This window comes from Camelus dromedarius, chromosome 14 (genome assembly GCF_036321535.1).
Source record: "Camelus dromedarius isolate mCamDro1 chromosome 14, mCamDro1.pat, whole genome shotgun sequence".
Taxonomy (NCBI): Eukaryota; Metazoa; Chordata; class Mammalia; order Artiodactyla; family Camelidae; genus Camelus; species Camelus dromedarius.
Window position 1 is genome coordinate 47,740,114 of NC_087449.1, and position 26,130 is coordinate 47,766,243.

The window sequence follows — 26,130 nt, forward strand, 5'->3', positions numbered from 1 at the left end:
ATCATTTCAAGATGTAACCAAAATAAAAGTATTGAGATAGTTTACATTTTTATTCATAGAATTGCTCAAAATCTGGTGTATATATTACACATCTCAACACATCTCAGCTCAGACTTAGTCACCTTTAGAGGGCTCAATGGCACTTGTAGCTGGTGGCCACCATACAGGACAGCGCAGCCCAGGGTTCCTGGTCTTGGTTACTATGGAGTCTGGATCATGGGAGAATGGAAGAGGGGGAGGGTGCAGAGTACTGGCCCAAGCAGCCCAGCCCTCCATTTCTAACTTGGGAACCATGAAGGAGCCGCCTCTGTTTCCCCACTTCCCTCCCCCTCTTCCTGCTCCAATGCCTTCTCTCCCCTCTTCTGTTCCACCTGCCCCACCCCCCACCTCACTCAGGGACACACAGGACAGCCAACCCCAAGTTCTACCTCTTGCCCTTCCTCTCTCCCAAACTTGGTTGCCTCCTCCTCAGCCTCCCCCTTTGCTCCTCTCCCCTTTCTGCCTCTCTGCCCTCCCCATATGCTCCCTTTCCTTCCGACTCGCTCCCTTCTCGGCTCTCAGTCCTTCCTTTGACCCTGACCTGACCCCTTCCTCAAGCTGCCTGAGCCCTGAAACTACTGGATCCTACACACCTCCTCTTCCCCAAGGATGTCAGGCTCTTACCTGGTGACTCCCACTGCCTAGCTGGGGACCAGGTGCCCTGCCGTTTGGATTCCTGGTTCAGCCCAGAACTTCTGGCAACAGGAGCACCCAGCAGCCTGTGGACGTGGGGCCAGCAGAGAGCCGGCCCAGTGCATAGGCATCTCCTGCAGGTGAGGATTCTCTCCTAGTGTTATATTCTCGGTAACGCTGGCACTGGCTGCCTCTTTGTCGAAACTGATTAAAGAGTTCCTGTTCCAGCTGGTCAGGCTTGGTGGACCCTACGCTTGAAACTGACCTCTGGGCCCTGCTAACAGCAAGAGAATGACAATGAGTTGTCTGTGGCCTCTGTCCCAGGAAAGCAAGCCCTGTGGATCTGCTCACTGTTGGAGCAACTGCTAGATAGGAGTTACATGAAAACATGTAAGAGAGAGCTGGAACTTCTCCTTCAGGGAGACCATGACTCATTTTCTCCCAGATCTCATCTTTGTCCCAAGATGAACAGAGCATCAGTACACTCAGTCCAACCGCTACTAAGCTTCCACTTAAGATTCTGACTCCTACAGGAAGAAACAGTTTCCTGTGGCTTCTGATCAAAGTCACGTCAAACTCTGAAATATCACTCTTTCTCTAACTCATAATCAGAATTCAAGGATATCAGACTCTAAAAGGCAAAGTTGCCTATAACCCATTCAACAAGGATGAAAGAATAAAAGTTTCTAAAGGAGACCTCAACCTTGAGCTACAGTGTCTTCTGAATGTTACCAGAAGGGGAGTGGGTGGAGGAAGGAGGGGAAAGAATTCCCATAAAAACCCTCCAGCACTCACCTCCTTCTCCAGCACAAAGTGTATCAGCTCTCCTCCCGGACTGGGAAGCAGATCGGAAGAGTCAGGTAGGATTCAGCCCCCTGGGAACACCTTTTCTTTTCATCCTTTCATCCTTATGTTATTTAGGTCCCAGATACCTCAGATTCCCTAGCACAGAGATCCTGGGGGACACATCAAAGCAAAGATGTGTGAGGAAGGCCAGCAGACTGAGGAACCGCCTGTTATAGACAAAAGGCAATGACTCTGGGTTGCAATATCCACTCATGTCTGAAGAGCCATAGGGAACATGAAAGGAAGATGCCAGTCCAACACAAGGGGCGTGAGATCTTGAGCCCCAAGCCTCCCCGACAGCCTCACTGTGTCCCCCTCACTTTTCCCCTCCTGCTTTCCTCCGTGCTTTTGGTGTAACCAGGAAGATGCCAGAAGAACCCAAAACAAGTTCCTTTTTTTGCCATTCAATTTGTTTAATTTATTAATTTATCAAGCCACTTCATTCCAAAATAGGATCTGACTAGTGTTAAAAGATACAAAATCTCATAGGAAGAAGAAATAATAAAGGATGGAGAAGTGAAAACAAAGTCAAATAAAATGAAGGCGGGGTGGATGCACAAATGGTAAATCAAAAGAGCCAGTTCTGTTTCTAGATTTGGACCTTAAATCTCTGAGCCTCCTAGGGGCCAAAATTTAATCCATTTTAATTCCACAGTCACTAAGACAAAAATCGATCACAAATGTCTGGTTTCCGTGAAAAATCAGTTGCTCAAGAAAGTTCCCTGAGATAACACCTGTTTTCCCTCCCCCTTCCCAAGATGTGCCAGGTGGGTTTAACGTGACCTTGAGCCCAGGTAGCCTCCCCCACTCCATCTATTTCTGGGAAACTTCAGGAGTGGGGTTGGGTTGGTCGGGGACTTCGTATGTGATCATGACCAAGCCCTCACCAGGCGCTGGTTGTAGAAGGTTCTCCCAGCCTGGCCCCCTGGGTGAATGAAGTCTGCCTGCCACCACGGCCCCCAAGGCACCCCCTTGACACCCCACCTCTAAATGCGCAGGCGCTCCTTTGTGGTCCACGAACTCCCCAGAGCATGAAAGCCAAGCCGTGCCCTGTGTGGAAGGAGGGAGAAGAGCCCTTTCCTCTCCGTGTCACGTTTGCCACCTGGCACCAAAGTGGGGCTCCGTCAGCCCCAGCGACTTCAGTGCCCACAGCTCTATCAGCCCCCGCCTGTGGTTCCTCGCCTGCTGGCTCTCAGACGGACCCGTAACACTGGTCCAGAACCAGCCCAAGAGGTAGACTCGTTTTCTTTGTCTTCCTTCCCAGGACCCTCACCCTCTTGATGGCAAGATTACGGACTGAAATAATGAAACGATGATGAAATGTGAAAAATAAACGTGACTTCAGAAAGAAGTATGATGGAATGGCAGACAAGATCAGAATCATCCTCACATGCCAGGAGAACCGCTAGCCTGATTAGAAACTCGATGTCTACGTGGATCCCTACTCTAGTGAGTGTAGGCCAAATGCTTAATTGGGTTCTGGCCTGGACTTAACCACGTGGCTCTTAGAGCAAAGTGGCTCTGAGCCTTGAGACATGGGAGGGCTGACCGCGTACAGAGAGAAGAGGGGCCCTGCCTCTCCCTCCCAGTAGCACAGGATCGGGTCACTGGGGCTTCTGACGGGACCAGGTGAGCGAGGCACCTGCCGGGGACGAGCAGAGGTCATTGTTCTGCTGCAGTGTGGGCTAGGGGAAGGGACAGTGGGGTGAGAAACCTGACCCTCAGAAAATTGCATTGGGAGGTGATTCCAGATTTGCCTAAACCCAGAGTGAGGGGGGTGGTGTTAAAGGCACACTCAGGGTAATACTGGTGTTGGGGGTGCGCAGAGAGAACCAGCCAAGGGCCAAGGGAAGAAGCATAAAACGTCTGTCACCCAGACTCCAAGGCCCGGCCTGAGCCCCACCTCTCCTGCCTTCCAGACCTCCCACTATCAGTAGCACTAACCTCCAGTAACAGACTGGGGCAGGGGCCTAAGAGGGTGTTTGCTGCTAAGAGGTGGGGGCTGAGGGACATCCAAAGCGAGGGTGGTTTCAATTGAGGTAATGGGATGTTTCACTGGGTGAATTCCAACTGAGTCTGTTCAGAAAAGGACTTCCCAGGCCACTGGGCAATCACAGCCCAGTTGGAAAATGCCCTTAGAAGGGAGAACACGTCTAGGGGACTACGTCTGTTCCAAGTCCAAGCATGTACACCTCACTGGGGATGTGCAGAGGCTTCTGTGGGCCACCGAGTGTGCACGTAAATGCACGGGCTGAGCAGGTGGGCCAGGGGGCCGGAGACGGCAGCAGGTGGGTGTGGGGCTGGAGGGGTCCAGAGTGACCCAAGTAGGACTGGCCAGCAGGCAGCCTGGGAGTTATAAGCATGTACACAGCAGAAAAAAATGCAAACAGAACAGAGTGAACGAAGCGAACAGAGAAGCAGGCCTGGGACCCAATCTGGGGTAGAGACCCAGGGAGTCCTGGGAGACGTGAGACCACCTGCCACCCACACCCACTCCAGACATCACCAAACTCGCTACTTCAAAACCTCTGCGTCCCTGCCCCCAAACGGTCTTATTCGTCTCCACAAAGTGACTACAGATGCACCCTTTTCTGCAGCCTGAAGGTGGAGGGCTATCCCGACCAGGGGTCCTAGACCAGGATGAGGCGAACCCAGGGACCCACAGTCCCAGAGGCTACAATTTCCAGCACAGGCAGGACCCTGGTTACCTTACGCTCCTTCAGACGGGGGCTGTGGAGACACTAAGGCTGAGGCAGCCATGACCATGCCTTCAGGTGCTGGGGCCAAGGCCGAAGAAAAAAACTGGGTATGTCAAGTGGCCTGGCCCACCTTTCCCTGCCCGTAGCTTTGGTCTGCTGCCTGCTGATGAGTCCGTGGAATGAGTGTTTGTGGTGCCTTTCAATCACCTGAGGAGCCAACGCCCTCCCCAGGTGGAGGGTACAGAAATCATGGGAGGGGATGCAGCTCACACATAACACCTTCTCTGAGCAGCATTCACTGCTTCCATCTCCCATGACCAGGGTCTGACCCGTGGCCATGCAGGCTGAGAAACTGCCCGTCCTGCAGAGTGGACCTACTTCCCAAGGGCAGACTCACTGTAACAAAGCTCAGGACGTGTAAAGCCAGATGTCAGTGTACTCGAGCAGCAGAGATCTGCGGGAGGCTGTCTGGGTGCCCCAGCACAGTGATGGGCCGGGCCCCAGGCGTGGAAGCCACCGAAGGAAGAGTCAGGTCCACAAGGAGAGAAGGTCCTGCTGGGCCATTTTCTCCCCGGGCCCACACTGCCCTCCATCTCACGGCTGAACCTACAGTCACCAGTTATGAGATGGGAGGAATAAACCTCAAAACTGTTCAGCTGAGAACATGAGACACTAGTACACTTCCAAGAGGCGGGGAATGGGTGACACTTGAGCTGGGGAGAGGGCTACCATCTCGCTTCTACACAGAGCTCAGCTTGGCTTCCACAGGGAAGGTTCCAGAAAATCCAGGACTACATTCAGAATTCAGATGTCAGCAGCCACTGAGGCAGTGTCCAAAAGTTGACTGGAGCATGCGGGGGCGTGAGACTGGGGAGTGGTCTACATATCCTGCGAGGGGCATCTTCCGCTACACGTGCTGCTTCTCAAGTTCTGTCCCAGGCCCAGTATTTCGATGACTTGAACTTGAACATCCTGCCCTCCTCATGAATTTAATAGCAATGCATGCAGACGACTCTCCAGTCCTAACCTCCCTCAGCTTCAGGCCCAGGTAGCCAAATGCCTGCTGCATATCTCCTCTTGGATATCCCTAAGGCACCTCAAGTTCAAAATGTCCCCAGTTAAACTTCTCTCCTGCCCTCCTGCCTTCCTTGCACCTCCTCCTCATGGCCCCAGTCCTGAAAGACGGCAGGCTCCAGCAGCCACCCTGGGCCTCCAGCTTGTGCCTGCTGTCCTCAGTGCTGCCAGTGAAGCCCCTCGAATCCTCCCCTCCTCTTCAGCGTAACCACGGCGCTAGTCCAGACCCGCGCTCTTAGCTGGAATACTGCAGCAGTGCCCCAGCAGGTGGTCCTAAGTGCAGCACATCCACGTTGCCTTCAGGAATTAGATTTCAACAATGCACATGTGACCACACCCCCCTCGGCCACGAGGTCCTCGGTGACCCTGCCCCAGCACCCCTCCAACCTCAGCTCCTACTATTCCCCACTGCCCACTTGACACCCAAGTAGTGCTAGGAGGCTACAGCCCCGCCTTGACCCTGAATCCATGCTCTTCCACACCACCGTGCCTTTCCCTGGACCTACCGTCCCCTGCCTCAGGTTCCTTCCTCTTGGCTCACATGGTACCTCCCCATCATCTTACTGTTGCAGTTACTGACATCTGCTGGTTTGAAGCCAGGGCTCACCCACCGCCCCTGCTCCTCAGAGACAGTGTGAGCCAGGAAAGGTGAGCAGGTGACAGGCAGTGATCCCAGGGGAGCTGGTTCCTGGGAAGCAGAGGGAGGGGCTAAGGAGTGATCACCTTCTGTGGGAGTGCAAATCTCCACTCACTTCCTCACATGCGACCAGGAAGTTCCATTCTCTAAGGTGCCACCACATCTACTGCCTACTAGGTGCTTCCTGAGTTCATGAGACAGCCAGGCTATGAATGGCATCCCAGCATCACGGTGGGCGTCAGGAGAGGGATTTGCCTTTAAAATGGAAACCAGAGTTGTTGGTCAACATTTTTAAACTTTACTAGGGAGAAATTCTGAAGGCCAAACTGCTGCAAACTTCTAAAAGCATCCTGTGTGAGTCGTTCTGACTGAACCTGTCCGTGTTGGAGGCAGGTCTTCACAGCCAACTAGAAAGCACTGGGGGGGGGGGGGGGGCCTGGGACAAGACGGCTCAGGGTGAAGCTGCACCGCGAACCCGGAACGCAGAACAGTGTTCAGAGAACCCTCCGTGGCACGCCACACACACCAACTCCCCCACCTCCCTTCTGCCTGTCCTGGGGTGGGGACCAGGAACAAAGAAGAGGGAAAGGACCAGGACACAGACGTTTACACATGGATGCGTGAGCACTGGCGAGGAAACCCAGGTTTCTTAAGGTTTAACCCACGATCCAGCCAAGTTTAACAAGAAGCAGGACTGACCCCTAGACAAAAGGGGAATTCTTAAAAACCCCACTTCCTCAGCCAAAGCAGTAACTCATTAGAAGAAACATCACTTTGGCTACATATTTTTCCGAATCTCCGCCCACCTCTGCCTCTCATCCATATTATTGTGAAGATGGAAATTCACATCCCGTGCTTTGATGACAGCTCAGCCTTGCTCAAAGCACATCACCAACTTGGAACATCCCAAGTCCTTCAGTCTTTTGGGATTCTCGGTGTCCATATTTATAAAAGGAGAATTCATCAGAAATTTTAACAGGAAGCGTGGTCTACAAAGCGCTTTGGCACCTGAGTTACCTGCCCTAATGTCGAAGGGGACTCAGCATAGCGGTGAGCACCTCGGGCCCTAGAGACAGATCTGGCTGAATCCCGCCTCTGCCACTTTCAGACATGTGACCCGAGCCAGTCACTTTCCTCTTCCGGGAACCAGGGGAAATATGAGTGCCTCCTGGGGCTGCTGTGAGGAGTACATGAGATGATGTGTATAAAGTGCTTACACAGAGCCTGTGGAAGAGCTCCATAAATGCTGGCTAACTGGCAATTATCAATAACGATTTAGAAATGACGTCACTGTTGTTCCCACCCCTTTGCTGAGCTCACGGCGGCCTGCTCTAGGCCACTGAGTCTCAGTTATGCTCCTCTCACCGGGGGTCTCAAAGTTTTCCCAGAAGGTTACGCCCCAACTGAAAACTGCGCCAGATGAGAATCTGCTGACGGACACCGATGGGGCGTGTGGACAAGTGGACGGTGTGAAGGCACAGGAGGTCTGGAATCACTGCTCAGGACCACTGACTTACCTGTAATCCCCTAAGTGACCAGTTTGGCTCAAACACTGATAAAGCTCTTACATGACAGAAAATATAAGGACAGCCTGAGGACTCTGTGTGGGTTTTTTGCAGGATAAAAACACATTACACTAAAGAAAAGTGCCTTCAAATCTGGATCCTTAGCATTTGTAATTCACTTCCAAATTACCTGGGTTACACCAAGATAACATCCCGGGTACACATCAAGCTTACAAATTGGGACAGCTTCTTTCTAGCGTACGTCTTCGGATCTTGGGAGATTTAAATCTGAGTTTCTCTCTTTTGCTGTGGGGGGAGGTATCTCCTACGAGGCCTTTCCTCCTGCATGGGTTCTCCTGTGGGCGCTGAAGTGGGAGCTGTTGTTGAAATCTTTGCCGCACTCTGTACACTTGTAGGGTTTCTCCCCAGTGTGGATTCTCTGGTGAATAATAAGACTGGAGCTCTGGTTAAAGCATTTCCCACACTCCCTGCACTTATAAGGCTTCTCTCCTGTGTGAATCCTCTGGTGGGTAATGAGGTTGGAACGGTCACGGAAGAACTTCCCACACTCGGGGCACTTGTAGGGCTTCTCCCCCGTGTGCACCCTCTGGTGGGTGATGAGCTTGGAGCGCTCCCCAAAGCATTTCCCACAGTCCGCGCACTCATACGGCTTCTCCCCGGTGTGGGTTCGCTGGTGGTTGGCCAGCGTGGAGCTCTTACTGAAGCTTTTCCCACATTCGGCACATTCGTAGGGTTTCTCTCCCGTATGGATTCTTTGGTGACTGATGAGGGCAGAGCTCTTAGAGAAGCTTCTTCCACATTCAGAACACTGATAAACTTTCTCCCCTGAGTTGGTGCTTTGCGGTCCAGGAGAATTCAAGTTCTTACTGGCACTTTGAGGTTGTTCCGGAGATGTCTCCCCTGTTGAGTTCCTCCAGGGAGCACTAAAGGATGGGCTTTGGCCAGAGTTTTCCCCAGACTCACTACAGTGGTCAGGATTTCCTCCCAAGTGGACCCGCTGATGTTTCAGAAGGTTTGAGCTCTGGGTGAAGCTTTCCCAACATTCTCCACATTTATAGGGCTTTACCCGTGTGTGTGTTCTCTGGTGGGTAATGAGGTTGGAGTGGTCGCTAAAGCTCTTCCCACATTCAGGGCATTTGTAGGGCTTCTCTCCAGTGTGGATCCTCTGATGGGTATTGAAGTTGGAGCGGTCACTAAAGCTCTTCCCACATTCAAGGCATTTGTAGGGCTTCTCACCTGTGTGTATCCGCTGGTGGGCGATTAACTGCGAGTTCCGACTGAAGCTTTTCACACACGTGTCACACCTGTAGGGTTTCTCTACAAGGTACAGGCCTTGATGGTCGATGAGTTTTTCTAGGTCCTCTTCAGAACAACATTCTTCCCACTGTGCCCGGGACGGATTTCCCCACTGCCCTTTACCTTCATTTTCATTTTCACTGTCTTCCTCCCAATCGTGAGGGCAGCAATCATCCTCTGCAGTACATTTTGATAAGGCTCCAGGCAAGTCTTCAAAAATGTCCTGCTCTGAAATCTGGTCTTCATCATCATGCCTCATCTCAAAACCTGGAAAAGTGGACAGAAATGCAGTTCTTGTTCCTTCATTAGTGAATGTCTATTTACATATCTGGATCTTGTGTCTCGGGAATTCGGCTAATTTGAATGTGTGTGTATATCTTACATCACACATCTTATAAATGTGACTAACATGAAACTGATCGAGTTTTGGTGCACACGTGCATTTCTCACCTGTAAAGCTGCAGAGCAGAGCCTGGGACATGCTAACCCCACCTGGGAGCCCTGAGCCCCAGCCCAAGCACTCAGCCAGTCAGTCTCCCTGGCCAACTAACTACCCCATCACATTAGTCAACAATGAATACTGCCTTCTTCTAGTACATTCAGTACATCCTGTGTCATATGAGATTGAATAAACTCTCTAATTGCCTAGATGAGTCCAAGTAAAATCTAAGCCTGACTACTTGCCTCACTTGGAGGATTGCACTAAGCTAGAGATGGGATAATCTGAGCAAAGCATAGATTCTAATTCAACTCTGTTATCCCCTTTAGTTCAGAGAAAAGATAATAAGCCTGGCTCCCACATTGTCTGCATGCTTGCAGATTTTGTGGACATCTAATTGCTTCAAGCTTACCAGTGTCTGGGGTTTTAGGACTGGGGGTTGGAGGTCTGATGGCATCTTCATCTGCCATCTCACCCCAGGTCTCCTGGTTGCCAGCCTCGGTACTGCTCTGCCCAGAAGTAGGGAGACCCACGGCCTCTTTGCCAGTCCCTGTGTCTCTAACTGCAGTCCGAGCCCTCATCAGCGAGTCCAGCTCCTCATAGAAGGGGCAGGTCCCCGGGGGGTGGCTGCTCTTGGCTTTTCGGTAGCTTCGAAGGAGGTTTTTGAATCTGTAGCGACACTGTTCCAGTGTCCGCAGGAAGCCCTGTGCACACAGCCGCTCTGCAATGGCCCGGTACACCTGGCTGTTCTGGTGACAGGTGCGCAGCTTCTCAGAGAATGGGGACTCACTGAGAATGGTCAGGAAGGCCTTGGTCTCCTCGTAGCCCCAGTGCACACCTGCTGTCAGGAGTGAAGAGTTCAGAATTGAGAGACTTGATGAGACTTGCCTAGGTCATCAGGGATCGGGGTCACCTGCCCTGCTAAACACCTAGAACAAAGACACTTCAGAAACTGTCTAGGTGCCTGGGGCACCAGCAAAGGACAGGCCCTTCTTTCTCAAGGCTTCCCACCCCCATCCCCACTCCCTTCTAAGAGGTTCTATTAACGCTTAAGAAACTTGGCCAAAGGGGAGGACTTAAGTGGTCGTATTATACAAGGTGACCTACCCCCGGGCTTTAGCTGATTGGTTGAGGGAAAGGCCTGTAACTGAGATACAAGAGACTCTCTTTATAACCATTCAATACATGTCCTCTACTTACTTTATGAATTTTCCTTTTAACAAACATGGGAACTGAGAATCCCTAAGACACAAATGGACTTCAGATAAGCTTGTAATAGAGTCCAACTGAGGATACCCTTTCCTCTTTTGCAGAAGGAGGAAAAGGAGGTGGTCTGTTTTCAGTTCCCCTGCAGGTAAATGATGCAGCCTGGGAGGCAGCATGGTGGAGGGAAAACCACATAAAGCTGGAAGCAGGAGCCCTGGACTCTGATCCCCGTGTACCTTCACACACCACCCTTCACAGCCCAGACTCCGATGTTCTCACTCTCACAGTGACTGGGTATTTCCTCAGCATCAGCTGTTCAAGTACCTACTGTCATGATTTCTGCTGTATCTATTAAATATTTCACTCAGTATCTTTCTTTACCTAACTTCACTAGCTGTGACATCACAGGTTGATGTGCTCATACACATTAAAATTAAAAGTTCACTCATGTAACACTTGTGATCACCCCCAAACTACCAGTGACACACTGGGAAATACTGAATTAGCTCTTTAAGGTCCCTTAAGGTTTTAAAAGTGTTTGCTTCTATAATTAAGAAAACTCATCAGGGTGAAGTGATCACAGGAGAAGAGAGTAGGAGTTTGAAGGTGACCTTAGTCCCATAGGATCAATTCAGCCTTTCAATCTGCGCCCTGAACTCAAAAAGCAGAGGTTTGGTTGGTTAAGAGGGTTAGAACATGGATCCAATTAATGCCCCCCATGTTCTTACCAATACGACTCTGGAATAGAGCTGGGCCTCCTGGAATCCTCGGCCCCTGGATGGACTCCTCAGTGGCCAGGTCATCACCATTACAGTCTTCAGCTGCTTCCTCAGGCTCCCAGCCCCCTTCCTCCTGCTCATCCACCTCCACGTCACTATCCCCCAGCCTGGGGAGAGCCACAGCCTCTCCTGGGCCATCTGAGGCTCTGATGGCTGTCCGAGCCCTCACCAGGGCCTCCAGTTCCTCATAGAAGGGGCAGGTCCCAGGTGGGTGGCTGCTCTTGGCTTTCCGGTAATTTCGGAGGAGGTTTTTGACTCTGTAGCGACACTGCTCCAGGGTCCGCAGGAAGCCCCGTGCCCTCAGCCGCTCCGCAATGGCCCGGTATACCTGGCGGTTCTGGTGACAAGTCCGGAGTTTTTCAGAGAAAGGAGACTCACTTAAAATTGCCAGGAAAGTCTTAGTCTCCTCATAGCTCCAGTGTACACCTGACACCTTCACGTCCTCCACGTCCCACCGTTGGCATTCTTCCCAGGCCCTGGAGTCCCTCCAGGCCACTGCCTGAGCTGACTTTGTTTGCTCAGGATCCAAGCTATAATCTGCAGGGATCCTTTTTCCAGAATTTATAAGCCTTGGACCCCAAAATTCTGGTCCTTGCTCCCTCCGGGACAGGATGTTTGGTTTTGAAACTGGAACTCCTACACAAAAGGAAGAAGAGAAATGATTACGTAGAAATGATCTGTTGTGCCAAGTGTTTGTCTAAAATGTCCTTGAAATACATCATTTTCCTGCAAGAAACTAATGAGGAATTCCCATGCTAATCCCTCAAAAGGTCTGGAGGGAGAGGGAGAGGGAGAGGAAACTAGACGTAACCTCACCAGAAACATACTGACCTGCTTGCTTTGTTCATATGTTTTTTTGAACATTTGTGTGATGAAATATATCATACAAAAGAGTAACTGGTACTGGTCCACAGATGGGTACGTGCCCTAAACTGGCCCAATCAGAATAAATTTAATGATTGGAGGAAACGTTTGTGTGTGTATCTGTGTGGGTGGTGTGTCTCCCTTGCTAGAAATGTCAGGCCTCTACTGCCTTTGGCATCTACCATTTGACTGTGACAGCAAATAGCTTTACCATGGAGCTGACACCGAGGATGGCAGAGCAGAGAGAAGAAAGAACCCAGGTCGCTGAGCCCATCTGTGCTGTGGTTAAAGCATGCTCTCCTCCGGACTGCCAATCGCATGAGAAAATAAATTTCCTTAGTTCTTAAAATACTTAGCTATGTTTAAAGGACAGATGTCCCAGGAGCTCCCAGCCCTAACCCTTCCAATAGGGAGCCTTTAATTAAAATAAATATTTGAAGGAAACTAGATGAAAAGAGTTTAGAGCTAAAAGAGGCGTAAGGATTATCTAGTTCAGCATTTCCCGAAGGTGGTTCCTTTGAACACGATTTTCCCCAGATATCACGTGTAAGAAGGGCATACTTTTCATCATGTGTAAAAAGGGCACGCTGCCCAGCAAGCAGCCAACAAGCTCCTAGTATCCTACTTTACTGCCACAAGTCAGACCTACTGCTGTCTCTTCTACCTTATCCCACTCTCACGTCTAACTCCCCTCTCACTGACCCCAGCTCCACGGGGAAATGTTCATATTCTTTGACTTCCTTTGGAGATGCACCTACAGAGAAAGGGGTCCGTGCTGGTCACGTGGGAGTCAAGTATTCTGAGCCCTGTGACAGTTATTTCTCATTGTGGTTTAATACATCAAACTCATGGGCTTAGTTTACTCGAATCTGCCCGAGAGATGGACCCTATTTGATGTTGAGAAGACTGGAATTCTGGGACGGCAGGCTGGGCACAGCCCCAGGACGGTGGTGAACGTACTGAGGAAATGAAGAGAACGAGCCCCAAGAGGGCAGGCTCTGGGCCGCCAGCCTGCCAGCCTCTATCCACTTCCCACGCGCCCTCCCTGCCTCCACAGTGTTGGCCACAAAGAGCATGGCTCCCTCCTAGGTCTGAAATTCCAGAGACTTCACAGAGCCACGAGTCTCAAGGGAGTGACGAAACACTCCCTGGGAATGGAGTGTACCAGAAACCCGACAATCTCTTATCAGAGGGCACTGTTTCCTTACCCAGGGACACGCCGTTCCCATAGTTGTCTCCGGCGGGGTCCTTGCAGAACTCCTTCTCCGTGTGTCTGCCAGGGCCCAGGGCTTCCTGTGAGATGTATGACAGAAGGACCTCAAATGTCACTGACCCCTGAAAACAGCCTGGGAGTCCCCCCAGGCCCCAGGAGAGATAATAATGGGCACAGTGAAACCATGTGTGAGGCGAGCATCACAAGGAGCATGACCAAGGAGAGGCCCAGCGCTCTGGGGGTGGAGGGCCAGGGGCCAACGCCCTGCACCTGACGCCCTTTTGCTGAGGGCGGGCCACAGAGAGAGGAGAGGAGCAGGGACAAGAACACGGGAGAAAGAATGACAGGAAAGGGAGAACAAAGAGCAGCTCACCTGGGACTCAGCTGTCACCTCCCAATCTCCAACACTCCCCATCTTTGGGAGAGCAGGGACTCGGGGAGTGAGGACAGCTGAGGAAGAGAAAACAGCTCTGAAACCCAAACTCTGGTTCCCCACAAACCACCTCCCTCTGAGGTCCAGCTTTCCGAAAGCCTTGCTTGGATCAAACTGAGCCCGTCCCGGTAGCCAGTGCAGACTTCCACTTTCACTTCCCTTCTAGAGTATCCAGCTCCTGAGTCATTGTGAGATGTCAGCCCTGAACTCCTGTGAGCACCAGTCTGCCCCAGTTCCAGCCTGAACCTGCGACATGACTCAGCTCAGGCGGGTGTGCTAACACCACCGGGGCTTCACCTTCTCTTACAACGCTTACTGGCCTTCCTTCTCAGGGTGTCCCTCACACACTCCTCTAACCCTTGCCTTGAATTCTGCACATCCTTCCTCCTCGTGCACCCTTCCTTAACCCCCACCCGTCACCCCTCCTCCCTGGCTCCTGGTACTCACCACTCTCTTTCAAGGGCTGTGGTGCCATCTTGGTGTCTAGATGCTCAGGAAGGTCAGGATATGGATTCTTCACCCACTGCTTCTGGGACTGTCCCTCTGGCCAGTGATCTGCTGGCTCCAGCTGGAAGCTCTGAGATTCCTTCATTGCCTTTAAGGACCTGGTCTCTTCTGCACACAACTCCAGTTCCTACACATAGACGGCCAAAATTACCAACTGTAAGTTCAATAACTGGTAGGGCAGGGAATGTTCTTTTGAGTACAACTGTGGTTCAAAGGTTAACAGGCTCTTTTTAAAATCTAAAAATGGCTTGAAGTTTGACGACAAAGCCATTAGACTGACTTCAGTAAACGACTAGCATTTATATCACCAAATAAATACTGTCATGATCAACACAGAGAGGCTAGACAAGTGTCTAAATGAGGCCACTACTACTCAATTTATCTCTTAATGATCCAGAAATGTTTTATGTAAAATTTCTGTGGCATAAAAAAAATCTCTAAACATAAAAAAACAGGTTTAGTTTTTAAGTTATAAAAAAAATAAAAGTTAATCAGGTATATATTAAAAGGCAAAGAAAAACACAAGAGCTGATACAACTATAACTCTAAATGTAAATGCTCTAAATATTCCTGCTGAAAGGCAAAGAAAATTCAAAGAATTGTAGATGGAATTTTAAAATGAAATAAAAGTATGCGCTTTTCAGAAAAGCACACCTGATCTTAAAACAAAAGGATACACAGAGGCAAGGCGCTGTAACTCAAAAAGAAAACACACTTGGCAATTTTAATTTCAGTGTAGAAGTACAGGCAAAAAAGTACTTGGAGATATACAGAATAGATATATAATAAAAGGAAATAATCAGTTAAGAGCTAACATTGCCCCATTCAGCTTTATCAATCTTAAGGCTAATATCTTATCTCTGTCTCAAAATTGATTCCAAATTCAGAGGTATAAGGCTGAGATGTTATTTCCTGGCCCTAAAATCCCAACAATATAACAATTTTATTGCCTAACAGAAACACCTAACTCTAAAAAAAAAAAAGTACCTCAATTTTTTTCCGTAGGTATTTTCAATACTCGCATGGTTCAAAAATGGAAAATATACAAGGATATAATCAGTGAAAACACCCCATCCCCACCTGTCTCCATTCCACCTGCCCAGTGTCTCCCCCGACTCCTCAGCACAGGAAACCACTGTCCTTCTGCGTCTTTTCAGGGTTCTTTATATATAAGCAACTAAAAATACATAGTCTTGTTCTTCCCCATTTTTACACAAAAGGTCGCAACTATATACATTGCTCTGAATCTTTTTTTTTACCCCATATAATATCCATCTTTTTCAAACTTTATTATTGAGTTTGCCAAATTTCACTCCAAAAATCGTTTGGCCAATCTGAAAACTCAAATCCACTCTCACAGACAGGAATTTTATCATTGGGCCATGCACATCAAAAGCCATTCCAAATGAGAAGACCTATCAGTGTCCCGTGTGGTTCACAGAGAAATGACATCTGCTCATCAACATTTTGTTTAAAAAAATAACAACTTTGTGCTCAAGAAAAAATTAACTTTGTTATAATTACAATTTTATAGTCTGTAGAACTCTGCAGGAGCCCCAACAGTAATCCTCACTCCCTAGCTTTTCCAACTACTGCTACACCTAAACCAAGATTCTGACTTCATGGATAGTAATTGTGGACACAGAAAGATGTAGATTCAAGTGGTGATGAGGAGGCAAAAAATCAGCAGGCTACTGGCCAGGGTGAGGGTGAATTAAGAAGCCATTAAAAATGCCTGTACACCACACAAAAACCTGTACACAGATGTGTACAGCAGCTTTATTCAGAATTGCCAGAACTTAGAAGCAACCAAGATGTCCTTCGGTAGGTGAATGCACAAATAAACAGCGGTACATCCAGACAATGAAGTATTACTCAGCGCTAAAAACGAATGAGCTATCAAGACATGAAAAGGCATGGAGGAACCTTAATTATATATTACAAACTGAAAAAAGCCCATCTGAAAAATGCTATCTACCACATAATTCCAACTATATGACATTCTGGAAAAGGCAAAAACTATGAAGACAGTAAAAAGATCTGTGGTTTTGTAATTGCCAGAGGTTAGAGGGGGAAGGAGGTATGAACAGGCAAAGCACAGATGATTTTTAGGGCAGTGAAACTATTCTGCGTGACACCGTAATGGTGGTATCCACAATACAAATGACATGTAGTCATGTCATTGCACATGTGTCCAAACCCACAGAATATACAGCACCAAGAGTGAACCCTAAGGTAAACTATGGACTCTGGGTGATAAAAGTGTTCAGGGATTGTAACAAATGGACCACTCCGGAAAAGAATGTTGACAGTGGGGGAGGCTGTGCATGTGTGGGGGCAGGGGGCAAATAAGAACTCTGTACTTTCTGTTCAATTTTGCTACGAAACTCAAACTGCTCTAGAAAATAGCCTTTTTTCTTTTTTTTCTCTAATGCCTAGGCACCTGATGGGGAGAGGGGTTGTGCAAGAGGGTGACAACAGAATAAACAAGCTAAAAATCACAAAATAGCAAAACTGAAAGTTTTTTTTTTTTCAATTAGAGGTCATTTAGCCCAGTAAGCAGCAACCCTTTTCAGGTGGTGGTTCTCTCTGAGGAACATATTTAATCTATTTCATTCCACTACTAAGACTTGGGGACAAATTTTACCTGCAGTGAATGTAACTAACCTTGCAATGTAAGATCACAAGCAACAACATATGTGCCTGGGGAAAAAAACAACCTTCTTTGCTACTTATCCATTTGTTCTGACATTTCTGAGTACTGAGAAGCAGATAGAAAAGTTAAAAAATAAAAGTCACGGGAAAAAAATACATTATAGAGAAGACTCTATTACTTTTTTCCCCTCCAATTTTAGAGTGAGTTCAACCTTTGCTCAGTTCACAGGGGTATAATTTGAGAACTTTGGGTCTAGTCCAACCTTCTCATTGTACACATGAAGAATTATAAAGACCTTCATTTAAGTCAGTTCTTATCTCTGGATTTCAAGTTCTTCACCCTCCAGCTCTGAAGTCCTAAGATGTCCATTTGTTTCCACTGCCACTTATAATAAATAGCTGATTTCTTTAAAAGAATTAATCTGGGAGGCTGGGGTGGTATATTAAAATAAGGTATACTCCCTCCTATTTAGTTCTGTAACTTTAAATATTATGCTTTCTGTGTCTTCAATCAGTTTGTAAAGGAATTCAAAAAGCAAAGCCAAAGACCATAAATCTTTCTTCCCCTAGTCTCACATCCATATAAACCTTTACCTCTAACAACAAAGAGGAAACCCCTGCAACAAGCAAGGGGTATGTTCTCAAACCTGTGATTTCCCCCAATGAAATGTGACTAAGTATAATACCACAAGAATTATTGACTATATTATAAGTGGAAGCAACAAGGTGATGTCAAGATAAAGGTTCTGGGAGGCTGGCTCAGCCCACAGTCACCTGAAGGACTTGTTCTACACATACCAGAGTCGAAGCAGGATTCAAAATGTATGTCACAGCAAAATTATAAATTATTACCACGGGTTTTTAGGGCCTCTTGCAAACTGTTTAAACTGTGAATGTTAAATCCACAATGCATTCACTTTCCTTATCTCAGCTCTACCACTTACATAAATTTGGACGAGTTACTTACCCGAGTCTGTTTACCCACTGGAAAAATGGTGATGAAAACAGCATCTACCTTATTGGGTTGCTGAGTAATTAGATGAGCAATACGTAAAGAAAGCTTAGAACAGTGTCTGACACACAGTGAGTGCTCAATAAATATCAGTTAATATCTCATTTGAGCCATGACTCAGAGGTATTTCAATTCCCATGGTCCACAGATGAGGCATTTGTCGTATAGTAGAAATAACAATGAACTTGGAACCTAAGAATCAGGGTTTAGGCTCTGGTTCACACTGACTGAGACCTGTGAGCCACCTGACTTAGGGGGCCTCAGTTTAATCTAAAATATCAGGACAATAATGCTATTTCTGCCTACCCACATGATTGCTGTAAGCATCCAAAGAGACCACATACATAAAAAGATTGTGTTAAGTATAAAACACAATACAAATCAAACGTACTGTGAATACGGTACTGGGAGGCAGCTTAGAGCAGTGGTTATGAATGCTGGCTTCAGAGTCAGACTGCCTGAACCCAAATCCTGCCTCTACCATCTAGAAGCCAGTGACCTTGAGGCAATTACCTATCTTTTCCTTGTCTGTTTCCTCATCACTAAAATTAAGGTAACGGTACCTATCTCATTAAACTGTTGACAGGATTCAATGAGTTAATACATGGAAAGCACTTAGAACAGTGCCTGGTACATAGCAGTGTTCAACAAATGTCAGGTACTTGATAATAATAATTACCATTATTACTATGTATTATTGTGGTGGCTTTGGCAATTATTAACCTAGTCACAGCCCCACTGCCTTGGACCCGCTCCTTGGAGAACAGACCATCAGCCTCACCCTCTGCCCTGCAGCCTGGGCCTCTCGCTGCCAATCCTCCACCAGGGCCACCGCCTCCTCTCCACTCTCGGGGTGGCGTGCCTGTACCCAGGCCTGGACCTCCCGGGGTAAGATGGTCAGGAACTGCTCCAGCACCAGCAGCTCCAGAATCTGCTCTTTGAGGCGGATCTCTGGCCTCAGCCAGTGACAGCAGAGTGCCCAGAGTTGGCTGAAGGCCTCATGGGGTCCTGCCGCATCCCTGTACTGGAACTGCCTGAAGCGCTGGCGGGAGGCCTCGGGGCCGGGAACAGGCTCATGACCCTTCTCCCGGGGCTGAGATTCTGATCTCCACGCATCATCCTCCAGCTTCACAATCAGGAGTTCTTCAGGCTCTGGCCGGGGAGAGGCCTGGGCCTGGCATTCCAGGGATACAGCCATGGTCTCTCCCGGACGCCTCCCTTCAGCTGGGACGTCCTGGTCCAACGTCTTCCTGCATCTGGAGTGTGTCCTTCGAGGGGCTCCTGGGAGGGGAAATGCTCCCCCAGGTTCTGAAGGCAGAAAGACAAGGCATAGTGTAAGCAGGAGGGCCAGGAATCTCACTCTCCCCACACCTTCCACTGCTTTGCACAGGGGGCAGGGGTGCTAAGAGAGGCCCTTTCCCATAAGCAGGAAGTTAGCCCACAATCTGCCACCAAAACCAGCAGCCAGTACACCTCAGAGGAAAACAGCATGGCACTGAATCCTGCAGGATGCCCTAAATGCCTTAGCTGGGTATCAAGGCTTCCATGATCTGGTCCCAGCAAAGCCTCTACACGTGTCCCAAGTCTGACCTTCCCTTAAGCTGTGTTCCAAATGTCACCCCCTCCATAAAGCCTTTCTTCCTGGCCCTTAAGCTTTCTTCTAAGGGTGCTCTCCCTGCAAAATCCCTCTCACTCTACACTCCCCTTTGGTCATCCCACTCATCTGCCATTTTTGACCATCTCTAAACTGATGACTCCCAAAACTCTAGCCAGGACCTGTCTCCAGACCCCCAAAGTCCAACAGCACACTTCCATTTGACTCTTTCTTAGGTATCTCCAACTCAATGGGTCAAAACTGAATTCGTCATTTTCTCCTGCAAACCTGTCCCTCTTCTGGAATTCTTCACCCAACAAATGCACCACCCCCCACCAAGTTACCCAGGCCAGAAACCGGGGCATCATCTTTCTCCAAGATCCCCCACATCTACTCATCACCAAGCTGGGTCTACTTGGCCTTCTAAGCACCTACACCCCGAGTGCCACCACCTTGTCCAAGGAATCATCATGCTTTTCACTTCATCAGCCTCCTAACTCATGTCCCTGCCTTCACTCCTCTCATCCCATCACCTGGTCCATTCTTTGCACAACCTGACTAGATCAAAATCTGACCAGGTCGCGGCTAATAACCTTCAGGGACCTCCCATTGCCTCAGGATAAAGGGCAAGCCTTGCCCTAGTCTCCATCTCATCTCGTGACCACGCTCCCACCCATCAGGGTGTTTCAGGCACGGCTCGCAGCTCCAGCGTCGGGCTGCCCTCCGAACCCTCTCTCACGTTACCATCTCCTTTGGGAACAGTCTCCTCCCTTTCATCCCATAGCGTCAGCTGAAAGTGTACTTCTTCCAAGTGGCCCTTCCCGTGCCCTGAAACAATTCAGTCCTCAGCCACAGGCTTCCATACCACCTTAGATTTTCTCTACCATTACCCTGATGACACTTTATGGTAATTACCTCACTCACTAGATCACAAGCTTCCTAAGGACCTAGCACATGGATGGGCACACAGAGGAAGCACTTGATGAACAGTGAAATAATGGAATAATGTCAACGGATGATGGTGATGGGTCATGAAGCAAAAACTATAATTAATCCCTTTCTAGATTTAAAAAAAATAAATTATCTTCTTGCTTAAGTCAGAAGGAATTCTTTTCTCCTCTTTATTTCCATCTCTGTGACACTTGCCACTTTCCACGCTGTCCTAGAGGGGTGTGTGGACACGTGTGTCCCCGGAGAGATGACAGCCTCACTGAGGGCAAAGAATATAGCTTATTCCTCACTTCTTTTTCCACACCCCTCCCCTCCCCCAGCCCACAGTAAGCACAGTGCACTAAACACAGGAGGCTCTCAGTAAATGCTTCTTGAGTGAATGCCGAGGGTTGCTTCTTTCACACAATGAAGACTCTGACAACACTCGTGCTGGGTTCTCTGGAAAAATGGGTTCTTTGTGTCACTCGTAACAAATACAGATAACATTAAAAATGCCCACTCAAAGGAGGCTATTAGTTGCTTCCAAGTGGGAAGGACACAGCTGAATTAAGAATGGAGGGAGGGTGGAATTTTGATTTTAGGCCATGTGACTTGGCTGTCTGGAAACAAGGCAAGAGTGATGAAAAATGAAGGCTTGTCCTAAAGACCTCCACACACACACAGGGAGAGGCTAGGACACAACTCATGGCCACCTGGCAACTTCCTGCTCATCCTTCGGCTACCAGCTCAATGTCACCTCATCTGCTAAGAGTTTCCTGACCTGACCTTGTCATGCCCAGCCCCTCACCCCTGCTCTTCAAGAATCACTTCCCCTAACCCTGTGTTCCCAAAGCACTTGGCACATACCTCTAACATAGGTGATATCCTACACTACTATGGTTACCTGTTCTTACATCTGACAGCCCTGTTAGGTTGTACTGCTAGGGCCAGTACTGTATCTGACCCATTTCTGTATCCACAGTGCCCAACCCCATGTCTGATAAATAGCAGGGCCATTGGGAGTTTTGCCTTTTATTAAAACAGTAAACCAGGTACATCAAAGCCTAATGGGCTATGGAAGATCCATAATTTATACTGAGCTAAAGAATGAAACTTTGGTGAAATTTAATTTCTCTTTTAACCACACCCTTAATCATGCACTAGCCCAAACATATCTGCATCACTGTCTCATATGAAGACAAATTCACTGGTCATCTGCAGAGTCCCACTATGGACCCTGAACTGTACCAGGAGCTAGAGTGCCAACAGTAACTAGGACAGTCTCCACTGTTATCAAAGTTACCATCTAAACAGAGAGACAGTCGATAAAGCAAGCAAAGAGGTGTATGCTCCTGCGCAGAGAACAGACACAAAAACAGGCAATTAACAGTCCCACTGGGCACAAAGTCCAGGGTCTCAAATATTAGGTATTTCCTTCTGGGAAGATTTGAAAGTCCCACAGGTTAGTTTCAAATACAATCTGAAAGATGTCTCTCCTCTTCTCTTAGACAGATATGAACAGCAGTCTATCCACAGAGGGAGGTCAACATAGTCAGCAGACTTCACACAGAGTTGACAGAGGCAAAATGCACAAGGGCATGCCTCAGTCCTGAGACTACCAGAAATATCGGGGGCCCACTAGGATCAGCAACCTCAAAGAGTATCCATTTACCGAGTGCCCCTGCGGTGCCTGGCTACATTCACAATCTCACAGAATCCTCCAGGCAAGCAACTGAAGAGCGCTTGGTGTTGAGTTGCCTTACCCTGATCTGTAACTTACACGCATCACACTACATACAGACCCCAAAAAGAGGAAAAGACATAATGTAAAGAGTGCAGTCATTCCCATTCACTCTATGTCGTTCCAGAGCATGTGGTGATGACACCCATGACTCTGCTGGTGCCCAGACTGGTCGAGCTCTCCCAAGCTGCTCTTAGTGTCCACTGAGTGTGAGCAGAGTGTCTTTCACGGTCCCTAAACACAAGCCAACTCTTCCGTCTCTCATTCAACCAAGAAAATCTGGCTGTGCTATCAGCTTATTGAAAGACAGCATATTGGTTTTTAAATGGCTCTTTGCCAAGGATTTTCAAGCTGTGATTTTTGGCTAAAAGTGATTTTCACCTTCTGTGTTGACTATAGAATATAATTATCCTGTAAGGTATGACTTCACTACATCCCTAATTTACATATAGGGAACTGAGCTTCTGTGAAGAAGGTTCATGCGAGGTTCTGCAACCAGCAAGTGTAGAGCTGGGATCTAAGCCCAGATTTGTTTTCTCCTGTCATTTTTCTTAACCATCCCATAGAGCCTCCTCTAGGTCTCCAGTTACCCGAACTCCTGAGAAGATGGTATGGAAAGTGGAAAGAACAGGAAGGCAGGAATGAGCAGTTTAGGGTTCCAGTTCCACTCCTGCCATTTACCAGCTGTGTGACTTTGGACAGGTCATCTGGCCTTGGCAGCTGCCTGACCCTACTCAGCAGTTGCCCCAGGTGCCCCCATTAGTAACGTGGGAGTAGAGCAAATAGGGAAGCAAGAATCAGTAGCTACGAATTTAAATAGCTATGGGCCCCAGGCAATGTAAATGAGTAAATGAGTGGTGTGGAGACTGAGGTTAACTACAGAGCACCAGGACACACACTGATCCATTGTTCCCAGGCCTTCCAATTTTCCCAGGAGAAGCTAGAACTCTGGATTTCTAAATGATGGCAACCAACTCAAAATTGTTTCAAACACCATGAGGATTAAATAAAGTATGATGCCTCAGTGTTCACAGCAGCACTATTTACAATAGCCAAGACATGGAAGCACCTAAACATCCATCGACAGATGACTGGAGAAAGATGTGGAATACACACACACACAGACATAAAAGAGAATGAAATAATGCCATTTGCAGCAACATGGATGGACTTAGTGAAGTAAGTCAGAAAGAGTAAGACAAATATCATATGATAGCACTTATATGTGAAATCTAAAATATGACACAAATGAACTTATTTATGAAACTACAGACTCTCAGACATAGAAAACAAACTTATGGTTACCAAAGGGAAAAGGGGTTGTGGGGAGGGACAAATTAGGAGTTTGGGATTAACATATACACACTACTATATATAAAATAGATAAACAAGGACTTACGGTATAGCACAGGAAATTATATTCAGTATCTTGTAATAACATATAACAGAAAGGAATTTGAAAAAGTATATATATGTATAACTGAATCACCCTGCTGTACATCTGAAAATGACGCAACACTGTAAATCAACTATACTTCAATTAAAAACAAATAAATAAAAGTTTTAAAAATTAAGTAAATAAACAAATAGTGCATGATGGTAGGCTTCATTCAGCATGAGCTGTCATTTTGGAACCTTTCAGCTAAATGATCTCAAAAGTCTCTTCCAGTATCCAGGAAGGCCTAGAAAGGACACATTCCCCTCAGCAATGAGGGATCTGCCATCAAAACCAGGATCCCTTTATAAATACAGGGAAGCTGAGGGGCATCCTGGCTCCTGCAGTAGTGAATATGGATGTGGACATGAGGAATGGGAGCCCAGTGAACAGTGGGATGGAGATCTGCCCCAGTCCCACTGGAAAGGCCAAGACTAGTCTGTGACCTCCAAAGAGAAAGAAACTGGGAGTTCTCGACGCCTATCAGGCTAACTTGGCTGATAGTCCAGGCTACTGCTTATAGCAGCCTGATCTTATACTTAAGTGCTTAAACCAGGGAGAGCAAATGGGTTTCATTTAAAGCACCAACTTCAGTCAGCTGGGTTAAGGACTCTGAATCCCATGGGAACATGTGCTGGGACCAATAAGATGTGACTGCCAGACACAGGAGGGGGAGTACCAGCACATATTCTGTGTATTTGTCACCCCTGGCTTACCCTCCCAGAGGCACTCAATCACTGAAGCCCTGACAGGCAGGAGAAGACTAACAAGCTCATCCCCCTGGAAATCCACTGGAAATAGCAGTCTTCAAGCCTGGTAAAGCAAAACTCAACAGGGATGGTCTTTATTCACACATTTATCAAGTATTTAATGAGTTACTTGTTTTACATCAAGTACTTATTACTCTGGGCTGGGCAATTGGGAAATAGAGGTGACTCAGAAACTGTTCCTGTCCTGGAGATGCTCCCAGTATAATGGAAGGACAGAAAAAAAAAAAAAGGTCACAGATAATTATGATCGAATGTGGCAAATGCAATAAAAGAGGCCTCTGGGACCCGGGGTACGGGGTGACTTAAATGAACAAAGTTAACATTTGAGTTGGTTCTCGAAGAAAAAATGGTTCTCTTGGCAAAAAACGGGGAGGCAAGTGTACTCTAAGCAGAGAGAACACCAGGTGTAATAGTGAAAAACCAAACAGCCTCCCCAAGGTATGGGAGTAACCTTGACAGCAGGAAGATCAGGCTGTAAAGGGAGTTCATGAAGGGTCTTGAATGTCAGGCTAAGGTGTTTGCACTTAATTCGATAGGTGATGGGAGTTAATGAAGTTTTTAAAGTAGAAAGCCTCATCTCATTTGTGGGTTAAATAGATCACAGGAGCTACAATGTGTTTGTCCAGGCTGGGGAGGTGAAAAGGTATAGGCTTCAGAAAAACCTTGACAAGGAAATGTCTCAAGATACATTAAGGAAATTGAAAGATGTGAAGATACCTGGATGTGGAAGACTGCAAGAGGATTCAGAGCACGCCTGGGTTAAGTGGATGTTGGAACCGTTCACTTCCATTAGGCAGAAGGAAAGAGGTGCAGGTTTGGGGCGGAACACAACAGCCAGTCCCACCCACGGGGTTCCAGAGGTCACAATCATTAAAGTGTAAGGGGGTATCAAATTAGATACGGTCGTTTTAGACAAGCAGGTAGAGATTGGAACACTATTTTTAACGTCGGGCTTGAAGCTCAGGCCCTCTTATCTTCACTTCTTGCCAGGGCCCCAGAACCCTCTAATCCTTCCCGATGAGTTCTCCAGACCCTTCCACCTTCAGAACCTCTCCCGGTCCCCTCACCTAAGGACCTTTCTAAGACCCTCCTAGGGCCTTCTATCTCCCTCCTCATCCCCGACCCTTCTGTGACCCTTTCCATCTCCGGAGGCTTCATCCTCTGACCGCCCCTCACCACCCCCGCCCCACATAAGAGCTTCTTTTTCCCCCTCTCACCTTCCCCGGCCCCCTGTGACACCACCACCTCCTAAGTCTCCAGCCCAGAGCCTGAGTCTCAGCTGCCCCCGCCCCGCCACCCGGACTCACCCACCGAGACACCCACTTCACAACAGGGCGGAAGTGCTCCAGAGCGCGCGCGGGGAATGCTGGGACGCGGAGTCCGAACGGCGCCACCCCGGGAATGGCGCGTCTGAGACTACATCTCCCAGAAAGAACCGCGAGAGCGCCGTTGGGCGGCCCCCTCCGCTAGAGGCCTTCCAGGTGTCGCCAGCCAATCGATGAGTCATCTTCTCCGGGTCCTCGCCCGGGAACAAATCGAAACAGAGTCTAAGCGTGAGGGCGGGGCCTGTTGCGATCCTGGTCCTTTCCCCAGGCTCTGAGATAACCGCACCGCCCAGGGGGGCATTCAAGCCGAAGAGGCGGGGTGTATTCAAGAGGGGATGTGAGAGCCCAAGGCCAGGAGAGGTCAAAGCGGAAACAATAAGATTTTAGGAAAGAGGGTGACTGAAGGTGACCAGACTGGTGGGCGGGAGAGTATTGGAAAACTGTAGTTTCAATTTCCAGTTCAGTTACGCTGCGTGA

General features: G+C 48.3%; 1 protein-coding gene across 4 annotated transcripts; it reads right to left on the reverse strand.

Annotated features, from left to right (window-relative positions):
- Positions 1 to 25,708, reverse strand: ZSCAN20 (zinc finger and SCAN domain containing 20). Of its 4 annotated transcripts, XR_004140700.2 has the most exons (9): positions 25,636 to 25,708; positions 18,640 to 19,166; positions 14,132 to 14,318; positions 13,625 to 13,701; positions 13,247 to 13,331; positions 11,124 to 11,810; positions 9,602 to 10,030; positions 7,624 to 9,017; positions 1 to 6,183 (listed from the first exon to the last, which is right to left on the reverse strand). XR_004140700.2 is itself a non-coding variant. In XM_010976045.3 (8 exons), exons 2-8 carry the CDS (start codon positions 19,054 to 19,056, stop codon positions 7,759 to 7,761), a joined length of 3,138 nt encoding a protein of 1,045 aa, XP_010974347.2. In that variant the 5' UTR covers positions 19,057 to 19,166; positions 25,636 to 25,708; the 3' UTR covers positions 7,576 to 7,758. The 4 variants fall into 4 exon arrangements, 3 of the variants coding, with proteins under 3 accessions (XP_010974347.2, XP_010974345.2, XP_031320544.1); XM_010976045.3 differs by lacking the exon at positions 1 to 6,183 and having other exon boundaries at positions 7,576 to 9,017; positions 9,602 to 10,027; XM_010976043.3 differs by lacking the exon at positions 1 to 6,183 and having other exon boundaries at positions 7,576 to 9,017.
- Between the last annotated feature and the right edge of the window lie 422 nt (positions 25,709 to 26,130).

Bases quoted from the DNA above. Each gene is read 5' to 3' on its own strand.
- ZSCAN20 (XM_010976043.3), bottom strand. From the start codon at position 19,056: ATGGCTGTATCCCTGGAATGCCAGGCCCAGGCCTCTCCCCGGCCAGAG. The intron at 13,702-14,131 runs GTGAGTACCAGG...TCTCTTCCTCAG, and splicing joins ACAGCCCTTGAAAGAGAGTG to CTGTCCTCACTCCCCGAGTC. The intron at 9,018-9,601 runs GTAAGCTTGAAG...CCACTTTTCCAG, and splicing joins TCCTAAAACCCCAGACACTG to GTTTTGAGATGAGGCATGAT.